Source organism: Hemiscyllium ocellatum, chromosome 24, assembly GCF_020745735.1.
Source record: "Hemiscyllium ocellatum isolate sHemOce1 chromosome 24, sHemOce1.pat.X.cur, whole genome shotgun sequence".
NCBI classification, from domain to species: domain Eukaryota; kingdom Metazoa; phylum Chordata; class Chondrichthyes; order Orectolobiformes; family Hemiscylliidae; genus Hemiscyllium; species Hemiscyllium ocellatum.
In genome coordinates, this window is record NC_083424.1 from 7,463,451 (window position 1) to 7,475,995 (window position 12,545).

General features: G+C 41.2%; 1 protein-coding gene across 5 annotated transcripts in view; it reads left to right on the forward strand.

The window, feature by feature from the left end:
- Positions 1-11,405, forward strand: part of ankle2 (ankyrin repeat and LEM domain containing 2) — a 56,046-nt gene extending 44,641 nt beyond the window's left edge. For all 5 annotated transcript variants that reach the window (XM_060843407.1, XM_060843408.1, XM_060843406.1 and 2 more), the window contains 3 exons: positions 240-1,155; positions 4,893-5,024; positions 9,991-11,405. In XM_060843407.1, the coding sequence (XP_060699390.1) occupies positions 240-1,155; positions 4,893-5,024; positions 9,991-10,228 (1,286 nt within the window). In that variant the 3' untranslated portion in view covers positions 10,229-11,405. The remainder of the gene's footprint in view (positions 1-239; positions 1,156-4,892; positions 5,025-9,990) is intronic.
- The last annotated feature ends 1,140 nt before the right edge of the window (positions 11,406-12,545 follow it).

Genomic DNA, 12,545 nt, shown 5'->3' on the forward strand with positions numbered 1-12,545 from the left:
ACACCAACCTCTTCTCATTTGTCTTGTCTCATCCTATCAACATTTCTTCTGCTCCTTTCTCCCTCAACTATTTGCCTTCCCCCCAAAGATATCCAAGTTATTCACCTCAATCATTTCATGTTGTTACGAGTTTCCCATTCTTATTGCTGTGACTTTTAATAGCAAATACTGTAGAGGAATGACATTTAAGGTCTTGGTGAAAAATTGCAATCAAAATGTATTCTTTTCTCCTCCTACAGGTAAAACTAATAAGTACTGCAGCTCGATCGCTGGTTCTTTTTTGGATGATGACCTCAGTTTAGAAGAATTAAAAAATAGACAAAATGCTGCATTAAAAGTCAGCATGTCAGTGGTTAGTTCTGGAACTAGCCCTGGTACCATTGAAGGAAATGGATGCCATATACTTCCTGTGCAGCACTCAACAGACATTATTGATTCTACAAACAATCTAAGTAAACTTGACATGGCAATCTCACCCAACTTAAATGGAGTCTGTTCTCCTGTTGGTACTGAAAATCCTGGAGGGCAATGTTCTCGTTCATTTACCATGTCTGGATCAAAAGATATCCTTTCCCCTGTTTCTAACCTCATGGCTGAATTTGAAAAGCTTTCACTCTACGATGATGAAGAGAGAAATTTGCTGTCTGAGGTGAATGAAGTAACTGGAGAGTTGATGGGCAGTAATGTGTCAGGATTGGTAGCTCATGAGAAAAGTTCTATGAATGACCAGGATATACAGTGGAGTGAGAGTGATCTAATTGAGAGTGAGGGAGTGACTGAAAAAGAAACCAGGAAGGAAAATCCATTACTCACTCCTGACCAGAAGCAACCTGTGATGGAAGATAGTGGTGAAATCTCCAATTTATTGTCATTATGCACATCAAAGGTAGCAACTTTACAGCTGAAAAATCAGAGAAACTATGCACACGGCAGCAGTCAAGCCTGCAGGACAGCGATTTCTCCTACTTTGGAAAGGGAGTTTTCTGTAAATCCTTCACAGGAATCTAGTGCATCTCAAGACAAACTGAACTCGCAGACCACTATGCATTTGGAGAGCATTACTGGCAGATCCCCAGAAGACCAGCAACAGTTTCTTCCCAAGCACACTCCAGGGTCTTTAAGAAGAGGATCCTCCAAGGAGATCTTTCTAGTTGGGTAAGGAACTGATGACGTATTTGACCATAAGATGTGGGAGCAGAATTAAGCTACTTGACTCGTTGAGCCTGCTCCACCATGCAACCATCATAAGTGGGCGGCACGGTGGCACAGTGGTTAGCACTGCTGCCTCACAGCGCCTGAGACCCGGGTTCAATTCCCGCCTCAGGCGACTGACTGTGTGGAGTTTGCACATTCTCCCCGTGTCTGCGTGGGTTTCCTCCGGGTGCTCCGGTTTCCTCCCACAGTCCAAAGATGTGCGGGTCAGGTGAATTGGCCATGCTAAATTGCCCGTAGTGTTAGGGGTATGGGTGGGTTGCGCTTCGGCGGGTCGGTGTGGTCTTGTTGGGCCAAAGGGCCTGTTTCCACACTGTAAGTAATCTAATCTAATATTTCTCAACCCCATTCTCCTGCCTTCTCTCCATAACCTTGCTAACCAAGAACTTATTTATTTCTGTCTTAAATACACCCAATGACTTGGCCTTCGCAGCCCTCTGCAGCAATGAGTTCCACAGACTCACCACCATCTGGCTGAAGAAATTCTTCCTCATCTCAATTCTAAAAGGTCATCCCTTCACTCTGACACTATGCCTTCTAAGGCCTAATCTCTCTTAGTAATGGAAACATCATCTCCATGTTCACTCTCAGTATTCTGTAAGTTTCAATCAGATCTTCCCACATCTTTCTAAAATCTATTGAGTACAGACCCAGAGCCTTCTACCGCTCCTCATATGACAAGTCTGTTACCCCAGAATCAATTTTGTAAACCACTTCCAAATCCTCTGCAGTGCCAGCACATCCTTAGATACAGGGCTGAAAATTGCTCTCAACATTCCAAATGCAGTCTGACCAGGGCCTTGTACAACATCAGCGGTACATCCCTGCTCTTGTATTCAAGCCCTCTTGATGTTAACATTGCATTTATTTTCCTAACTGATGACTGAACCAGAATGTGCTTCATAATTCCGAAGTCTTTCCTCATTTAGAAAATAATATATGCCTCTATTCTTCCAACCAGTGTACAGAATGTCATTCCCCATTGTTTGTTCCATCTGCCACTTCTATGCCCACTCTCCCAGCCTGTCCAAGTCCTTCTGCAGTCTCCCTACTTCCTCAACACTTGCAGTCCCTCCACCTATCCTTATCATCTGCAAACCTGGCAACAATACCCTCCGTTCCTTCATCCAGATTATTAATGTATAATGTTAGGATTATTGATGATGAGTAGGTGCTAGAGGGTAAATAAATACATCATTAACAAACTAAGCCGTCCAGCCTAAATATTGAATAAATATATTATTTTTCTACTTTCAAATGTAGGGAACTAGCTTTCAGTACTGAAATTTACCAGGCTAGGTTTCATTAAAAAAAATGAAAAATTTACAGCACAGAATAAGGCGATTTCGCCCACTCTGTCTATGCTGGCCAAAATAAAATGATTTTGAGCCTAATCCCACTTTCCAGCTCTTGAATTCAGGATTGTAAATTATGATATCTTTGTGCGTCCGTACATTTTTAAAAATGTCCTTTGCTTTCATTCAAGTAGAAAGTTTGCTCTGGGTGGAAAAGTTTCTCTTCACTTTGCATAATTTGCAAAGAGAATTAATAAGTAGACTCCTAGAAATATACAACACAGAAGCCGACCCTTGGGTTCAATTTGTCCATGCTGACCAGACTGTACTGCGCTATAATGTTCTATATCCTAAATAAATCTAGTTCCATTTACCAGCATTTGGCCGATATCCCTCTCAACCCTTCCTATTCATATACCCATCTAGGTGCCTTTTAAATGTTGTAATTGGGCCAGCCTTCACCACTTCCTTCGGCAGCTCGTCCCATACACGCACCACCCTTTGGGTGGAAAAGTTGCCTCTTAAATCTCTTAAAACTTCCTTCCCCTCTCCTTAACCCTATGCCCTCTAGCTTTGGACTCCCCCACCCCAGGAAAAATACCTTTTCTATTTGACTTATCCATGACTCTCGTGATTTTATAAACCTCTATAAGGTCACCCCTCAGGTCTGACAGGGAAAATAGCCCCAGTTTATTCAGCCTCTCCTATAGCTCAAATCCTCCAACCCTGGCAACATCCTTGTAAATCTTTTCTGAACCCTTTCAAGTTTCACAACATCTTTCCGATAGGAAGGAGACAAGAACTGCATACAGTAATCTCATAGTGCACTGACCAATAAAGACAAGTGTACCAAATGCTGCCTTCACTATCCTATCTACCTGCGACTTCACTTTCAAGGAACTATGAACCTGCAGTTCAGCAACATTCCCAGTACCTTACCATTATTTATATAAGTCCTGCCCTCATTTGCCTTTCAAAAATACAGCACCTCACATTTATCTAAATTAAACTCCATCAGCCACTCCTCGGCCAATTTGGCCCAGCTAATCAAGGTCCCGTTATACTTTGAGGTAACTTTGTCACTGTCCACTACACCTCCAATTTTGGTGTCACCTGCAAACTTATTAACTATACCTCCTGTGTTCGCATCTAAATCATTTATATAAGTGACAAAAAGTAGTGGACCCAGCAGCGATCCTTGTGGGACACTGCTGTGCACGTGCCTCCAGTCTGAAAAGCACCCCTTCACCACCACCATCTGCCTTCTCCCTTCAAGCCAATTGTGCATCTAAATGGCCAGTTCTCCTTGTATTCCATGTGATCTCACCTTGCTAACCAGTCTGACCATGAGGAACCTTGTTGAACGTCTTACTGAAGTCTCTTCTGCTCTGCCCTTGTCTATCCTCTTGGTTACATCTTTAAAAAAACTCAATCAAGTTAATGAGACATGACTTCCCATGCACAAAGATGTTCATGATCAGTCTTTGCCTTCCCAAATACATGTCAATTCTGTCTCAGGGTTCCCTCCAACAACTTGCCCACCATCGACGTCAGGCACACTGGTCTATAATTCCCTGTTTTTTCCTTACCACCTTAGATAGTGGCATCACATTAGCCAACCTCCAGTCTTCCAGCACCTCACCTGTGGCTATCGATGAAACAAATACCTCAGTAAAGGACCCAGCAATCACTTTCCTAGCTTCCCACAGAGTTCCAGGGTACTTCTGATAAGTGCCAGGGATTTATCTACCTTTGTGTTTTTTGTATCCAGCACCACCACCTCTGTAACATGGACATTTTTCAAGATGCCACTATTTATTTCTCCATGTTCTATATCTTGCATATCCTGTATTTTTACAGTAAACACTGATGCAAAATTCTCTTTTAGTATCTCTCCCACCTCCATCCGAGTTCGTTCTAAGAAATTATTTAGAAGAAAATTCCATTTAGAACCAATCATAATGAAGACTTCATTCCTGGTTGATAATGAGCTTACTGATCTGAGTCCTTCCAGTTGGTTTGAGCTCTCTGGAACAGGGTTGGAGAAATGTCAGACCAGGTTTCAGCTTTGTCTTCAATTACTCCTTCAGGAAACTGATAAAGGTACACAGATACCAGGCCTGTATATGACACCTTTCAAAGCAAAGAACTTCAGTATCTTAACTTCAGAAATAAAATATGGGCTCTAAATTGAGGCAAAGGATGATTTTTCTTTTGTGTATAGAGCCTACTTTAGTCAGGGTGAGGTGAAGAGAAGACTAAAAGAATGTTTTTAAACACCTGGAGTGTTATGCTTTTAAAATACTTGGAGCCATCGAAGCTCCTGGTTAACATTGAAGTGTATACAGTTCTCTCTCTCTCTCTCTCCCCCCACCCCCCCTCCAGAGATGGACCAACGAAGCTCGACAGTGATGTTTTAGCTGCGCTGAATGGTGTTGATATTGACCCTCTGATGTTCCCATGTTTAAGTCAGTGGAAGAGTAGAATGCAGTTCTACTCCCCGTCAGAAATGCAAAGGTGGGTTTTGTAAACAAAGAAAATCTTGTACCCTCAGAGAGAGGTTATGGTGGCTTAGTCCTTTAATTACAAATGTTGAAGGTATCAAATTGATACTGCCTTAATATACTGTATCTGATGATATGCCATTGGTAAGCAGGTTGTAAAAGTGTATGTTAAATTTGTACAGAAACGATATTTTTTCTTAAAATATCGTTTTTTTCCATATTATTCTTGGGGAAATAAGTGAGTCTGATGAAACTCCGTACTTGTCCTAGGATAGTCATGGCCAGGCTTTAGTTTTTGGCTTTTTCAATGGGCATTAAAAGCAAACCACAACATGTGACCTGGAAAAGGTGGGGGGGGGGGGGGGGGGGAGGGGGCGCTAACCAAATCTGATGGTGACATGTTCCCACCCTGCAGGACATTAGTAAACCAATTTTATTTTTGATTTGGTTTCTTTAGTAGACATGTTTGTTTTTACTGCTGCCATTCTAGACCAGATTAATTGAATTCAGTTTTAATTCTTAACTTGGGAACCTTCTGGATTTTCAATTTCTGGGTAACAGGTCAGTACCAAAACCAACTGCATTACCTAATTCAACTATAAAGTATGTGAAATCTAACTACCAGATGCTCTCTAAAGGCTCAGTATCAAGTCACACAGAACAAACCTCAGGTTCAACACTCACTTTCCCCAGAAGGGAGGAAGGTCCTGATCTTGAACACCATCTGTTGAGAGGTTTTGCCTGTATGACATTCAGACAGGATTAGGTCATCCTTGACTTCCCAGAATCGAACAATCTGCTGACTCTCATGGTCTAAGTTCATATCAATATCGGCCTAGGTTCAAGGTGCCAGAGCAGGGTTTCCCAGAGTGGGTTGAGACCTCCACTGGGGTTGGCTGCAAAAGGTTTGGGGTTGCAAACTAAGGCAGTACTGACTGTCGTGAAACCTCGACTGAGTACGAACAGCCATCTGGCCGCTTAAAAATACCACAGTGATTTAAATAGTGGGCATGGCCAGACGGGTCAGTCCTTGAGAAAAGCCGAAAGAACTGCAGATGCTATAAATCAGAAATAAAAGCAGGAGTTTTTACAGGAAAAGCTCAGCAGGTCTGGCAGCAACAATGAAGAAAAATCAAAGTTAATATTTAGGGCCCAGTGACCCTCAGAACTCACCGGTAGTTAGGAAAATGTCAGTTTATGTGCAGATATAGTATTGGGGGAGGGGGTAAAGAGAGAGGGAGATGAACTGTTGGACAGACAAAAGCGGATAACAATCTGGCTAGGAGAATAAATAGCTATTAATGGAAACTGTTAGTGGCTAACAATAAGTGCTGTGTACTGGCAGACTTTGTGGTAACAATGTGTGTAGGATTGGGGGCTTAGGACATGGGCGAGTTTAGGCTCTAAAATTATTGAACTCTATATTGAGTCTACAGGGCTGTAGGGTTCCCAAGTGGAAAATGAGGTTTTGTTCTTCCACCTTGCACTGAGCTTTGCTGGAGCACTACAGTAAGCCTGAGACAGCGATGTGGGCCAGGAAGCAGGGTTGCAAATGTGTTGCTGGTCAAAGCACAGCAGGCCAGGCAGCATCTCAGGAATAGAGAATTCGACGTTTCGAGCATAAGCCCTTCATCAGGAAGCAGGGTGGTGTGTTTAAGTAGCAGGCAACTGGAAGCTCAGGATCATTTTTGTGGGCAGACTGGGTGACTGCTTTGCAGAACACCTGTAGTCTATGCTTCATTCCTCCGATGTAGAGGAGACCACACCAAGCAGTGAATGCAGTAGACTAGATTGTGAGAAGTTCAGGTCAAGATATGCTTCACCTGTAAAGATATGGGGCCTTGAATACTGAAGAGGGAAGAGGTAAATGAGCTGGTGTTACATCTTTGGCGACTGCAGGGGGAGGTGCTGTGGGGGAGTGTTGGGAGAGGAGGAGGAGTGAACGAGGGTGTCCTGGAGGGGAGGCGAATGTATGTGTGTGGAGGTGGCAGAAATAGGGACCGATGATCTTCTGAATATGGATGTTAGTAGGATGGTAGGTAAGGACCAGGAGAACCCTATCCCTGTTGTGAGAGAGAAGAGAGGGGGTGCGGGCAGAAGATGGTTCAGACCCCATTGAGAGTCTTGTCAACAATGGTGCTGGAGAATCCTCAGTTAAAGGAGGAGGACATTTCCTCGTCGAATTTGGCCTCACTGGAACATGTGTAATGGAGACGGAGGAACTGGGAGAATAGAATGGAGTCTCTACAGGAAGCAAGGTGCGAGAATGTATAGTCCAGGTAAGTGTGGGAGTTGTTGGGTTTATAGTGGGTATTAGTGGCCATTTTATCCTCAGAATTGTGAACAGAGATGTCGAGGAAGGGAAGGGAGGAGTCCGAGATGGACCAGGTGAGAATGAGGATGGACTAGAAATTGGAAGCGAAATCGATGAACGTTTCCAATTCCAGACAAGAGAAGGAAACAGCACCGATGATATCATTGATATATCGGAGAAAGAATTGTGGGTTGGGTCAGGTCTGGAATAGGACAGGAGCAGGGACCACACAAAGAGACAGCATAATTGGGGCTCATGTGGGTATTCATGGCCACCCTTCTGACCTAAAGAAAATGAGAGGGGTTAAGCCTGAATGCAGTGTTGCAAAACACTGTGGCAGAGGAGGTGATTTCCAGGTAAACCAGATGTTACAACATCCTCAGTTCTTAGGATCATGTCAGTCTCCAAGTGCCAAAACAGGGTCAGAGAGGTCAAAGTTGAAAACAACAAATGCTGGCGATCCCGGTGAGTCAGAGAGCAAGCTAACGGTATGAGTCTCAATGACAGAGCTGATATGAAGTGTGGAGAGGGCAGCATTTATGCGCCGTCTGAGGGGAGAGCAGGTGTTGGGGCGGTGGTGGGATATAAAGTGCTAGTGGAGTGTTGATCATTCAGATTCAGTGATTGGAATGTGAGAATGGCAGAACAATGGTGTTTCTCCTGCCAGACCTGAAAGAAAACAGTCTCACTGGGGCGTGGGAGGGGAGGGCGGACATAGTGTCAGAGAATGTAACAAGTAAGACTAAAAGAAAGAGACGGAATGGGAGTTGGGTCGCAATTTGAAGGTGTTGTACTCAATATTGAGTCCAGAAGGCTGTAAAGTGACCCGTCTGAGGACGAGATGATGTTCCTCCAGTTCGTTCACTGGAATACTGCCGAGGACAGACAAGTGGATGTTTGAGCAGGGCACTGTGATAAAATGACTGGCAACAAGAAGATCGGGTCATGTTTGTGCATAGACCGGAGGTCTGCTGTCTTGATGGCCAAAGATTGAGGAGCACTGTGCTTGCGTTGCTGGCACCTACCCATCTATTTCCCAATGTAATCACCACTTCCAGCTGAGAATAAGAGAAAAAATTATCTAAAAGAGAGGAAACAGCCTTTTGTGTTTTGAACAGAATGTGTTGAAAAACATGTTTTATGTGAGTTATTGTAACCCCTGCATTGCCAAGAAGATTTAATTAGAACATATCAAATATTTGGTATACAACCTGTTATTTTCAGCATATAGTGTTTCTGAGGCTACATGTTTGCAAGATTTGCACCATTGTTTTAATGGTCCTCCAGCAGAGAGAGTGCTGTGTAATCCAGTATAGCCACTAGCATTACAGTTTTCTTAAGCAAAAAAATTAGGATGCAATGTTTATGTTGTTCCTAATTCAAATATGGAATTTCATTTTATGATTATTATAAATGTTCTCCTGGGAGCTGAACTGTAATGATGAACAGCAAATATTGGTTCCAAATTGTATAACATTATACAAAAATAGTGTAACATTTTCTATATGCATTGAGCCATTTTACAGTAAAGTTATTGGCTCTCTCCTTCTGTCCTTCTAACTTCGATCTGTAAGCCTCTTTCAGTTTTACTGTTTGTTTGGGGGTTTGTTTATTGGGACTTTTGCACGTTTTTTTCTGAACTGCATAATTACGTCTAGTTTGGATAGACTGAGTTCTGCGGGTATTCTACATTCTGTTCTTTGTGTTTCATTCCATAATTTTGAATAAATTTTTAAAACCTGGTAGTCAGCCGAGCTAACTTACTCTGGGTTATTTTCATTGTACACTTACTGAAACAAATTGCAAAGTTACAGTCTGGCTGCCTGCTTAAGAATGTTTGGAGTGATCTGGCCTAGTCCATAATAATCTGCTTTTATGCATTTCAAAGGATAGGAATTCCAACAGTGCTGAGTGTTTGTTTTAGAATTCTTAATGAGCATGAACAATTTTTATTCCCTCTAATTCTGGTCATGCACTTGAGGCCCTGAATAAAACCTGAGGTCTTTCAATCAGATGGAGTGGAAAATGTATAGGCAAATGACATGTAGTCGATTTGACCAGTATTTACATAAAGATATAATTAACGTTCATCAACACTAATCTTAAATTATTTACCCTGCGATTTGGCCGTTCTGATTTCTTCATCTTCATGCCATTCATCCCAGCAGTACAGTGTAATAACTCTGAATCACTGTATATAAGCTACTTATCCTGACCTACCTGATCTGTCATGTTTGAATAAAGTCAATGAAGGCAACAGTTTATTTCAGCTAAATACTACTTCTGCATAGCATGTTGCTATCCTAGAGATAGTTGGTGCAGTGGGAGGACCTCCTCAGTAACCTCAGGACCATCTTCAGATCAATGCCATTTTCCTCTAATGTATGTACGATATGGGCAAAGGCTGTCTGCAATTGCGCAGTTTTCACCTTGCAGTTCTAGTTCTCATTATCATTTCTGATGAGGAAGATATCTTACCATCAACCCTCAAAGTCAACTTCTTTGGTAATAAATTATATGACATGAATACTTGTATGTTGAATTAATGTTTATTGAGTTTGTTCTGCAAAGTGTTGTGTACATGGCAGCGTTCGAGGTAAAACCTAGCAAGTGGATCAAATAAATTGACATGCAGTTGCTTTCACAATTTTATTTGTTCTTGCAGTTGGCCAAGCCCTGCTATACTAAAAGGGAGACCAAAAATGCAGTCCATTGCACAGAGTTCTCCATGCAGCCCTGGTTTCTCCATTCATGGGAGATCTAGTCCACTGTGCCACAGTCCAGGAAAGTTTGGGAGCTCTCCTTACTCAGAGTTTGGAAGCCCAGGGCGATACAGTCCAGCCTATGCCAGCCATATCCAGGTGCTGCGACTTCTGCACTTAACTGAATCATCTGAGCTCTAACATTTACTGTTGTGAAAACAATATATTGGCCCATTTTAGAGGAGGAACTGATTTTATATTTTGAAAAAAGAAATGTAGTTTCCTAAATACATCTAAAATGTACAATGGCTGTTTCATTGTTAATGTATTCTTTTGATGTAAATCAATTTTCATTGCATTTCCTTATTGCCTGTATTATCCCAAGTTCCCCATTTCTCTGTAATCAATGTTAACCCTGATGTTTCTGCCATCTCTTCATCCAAACATGAATACATCACAACTTTTTTATGCCAAGTGTCCCCTATTTGAACTTGCCCAAAAATAGGATTGGGAGAAAAAGTAATTTAACTTTTCTGAGGATTTCATGACCAAGGCAGCTCTGAATATTGAACAGCATCCTGATAATGTTAGTAACACTCGCAGTTATGGTTTTTTTTCAATTTAATTTCTGTGAAATTTCTCTAAGATTCCACTTATTTTGGGGGGTGGGGGTGGAGTGAAGTCATACAGAGGAAGAATAAATTAAACTGGTGTTATTTGTTATTGCTGGGATGTACATTTATGGGTGTGTTACTGAACATTATACAGCATGGAACTGAAATGTGCTACAAAAAGTAAGTTTCTAGAACTGATGTGTAGAAAGGCAGAAAACATCTATGTTAAACAGATGAAGAGAGAAAATAAGGTACTGACATACAGCAATGAATCAGTCTCCCTGACACCTTGTTTGCATTGGTCATTAAGTATTCTCAGTACGTTTGTCAATTGTATTAAAAATTGTTGCAAGAAAATTGCATCTGTGACTTTTGCAAGCTTTTTAGTGCCTTTTTAAAAGTACTTTTTAATTGAGCTATGGACTAGTATTACTGTTGCCTTTAATGTAATTAAATGCAGCATATAGGTATGGGATGACTGGATAATTTCTGGAGACCATCTACTGTTCAGCCCCCACATTGTTACAGCACAGATACCGAGGACACAATGCTAACCGGAAAGCATTTTTGTCCTTGTATAAAGTGGTTTTACACTGTTGCTCCTACACCCCTAAGTGCCAGTAGATTGGTCCTCTAAATATATGAAAATGTCTGACCTTATTGCCTCTGACCTTTCAGACTGCACCTCTGGGATGTAGCATGTATTTATGGTACATTTCTTACTGTGTAAATGTGAAATGATGACTAGAGAAAAGAATAAAGAAAAATGCATAAAATTAAAACATTTGTTATAGTGGAGTTTCACATTTTTTTAAAGCCATTGAACAATATATGAGTGTTCAATATGCAAGTGCAAGTTGCTGAGTAGCATTGAATAGTTTTGTGTGTAATCAAAAACTTAGGAAATTAAATCAAACACATGATTTGTAAATTTTTATATTGTGGGTTTATCTGTATCCTGACTTGCTCAGTTCAAGTGTAGTATTGATGCTATTGTGACTGGGTTAATTTCTCACTGTCATTGGCTTCAAGGTGCTGTACTTGCCAGCTGAAGAAGAGCAAGAAGTTCATTCTCCCCTCCCTGTGGTAACATGCTTTGAAATTTAATCAGTGGTCTAGTGTAGGTAGTAATTTAATGAACATTTCTGTACAGTGAGTTTCTTTGCTTTTTTTAAAAAGAGATTTGTTACACATCTTCCATATAATTAGAAAGGGAAGGAAAACACCTTTGCTGACAAGTTGCCTGTTTCTAATGTTTATAAATCTTCAGCTGATCTGTGCAAAGAATTCCTAAACAGCAGAAATTCTGTAACATGATGAATTATCATTTTTCTCACCAACATTCAATAGTATCAATTAAACAGTATATTAAGAAATTGAAGGTAGGATTTTTGAAGGTATAACTTCTAACAATGTTTCAATAAATACTGCAAGACATTGGTGTGGTGACCATGAAGCTAGGTTGCTCAGTTTCAGATAAAACTGAGTCAGAAGTCTAACAATACCAGGTTATTGTCCAACAGGTTTATTTGAAATCACAAGCTTTTGGAAAGTGTAGCCCATTCTTCAGATGAACAGTATTGAATTTGGAAAATAAGGTTTTGTACACTTTAGAAAAAGAAGCAAAATGATTACATCAACTGAATGAAGTGCTCAGGTTCTGTGCCAGTCTTGAAAGGATGATCTCATTGGGAAGGAGCACAGGCATGCAGCTCATGTTGATGACCCAGTTTAATTCAGTTCCTGTTTTGGCCACATGGTGGACTTCCTGCTCGATCTCTCTGGGCACTTGCTTTACTTTTAAGGTTGACTAGTTTGTAATCCAATCTTTTAGCAAAAGAAAACTTGCCCACAATAAGTAGAAGAGCCCTGTTAAAGAATTTTTAAATGGGCTGTATTTGTAA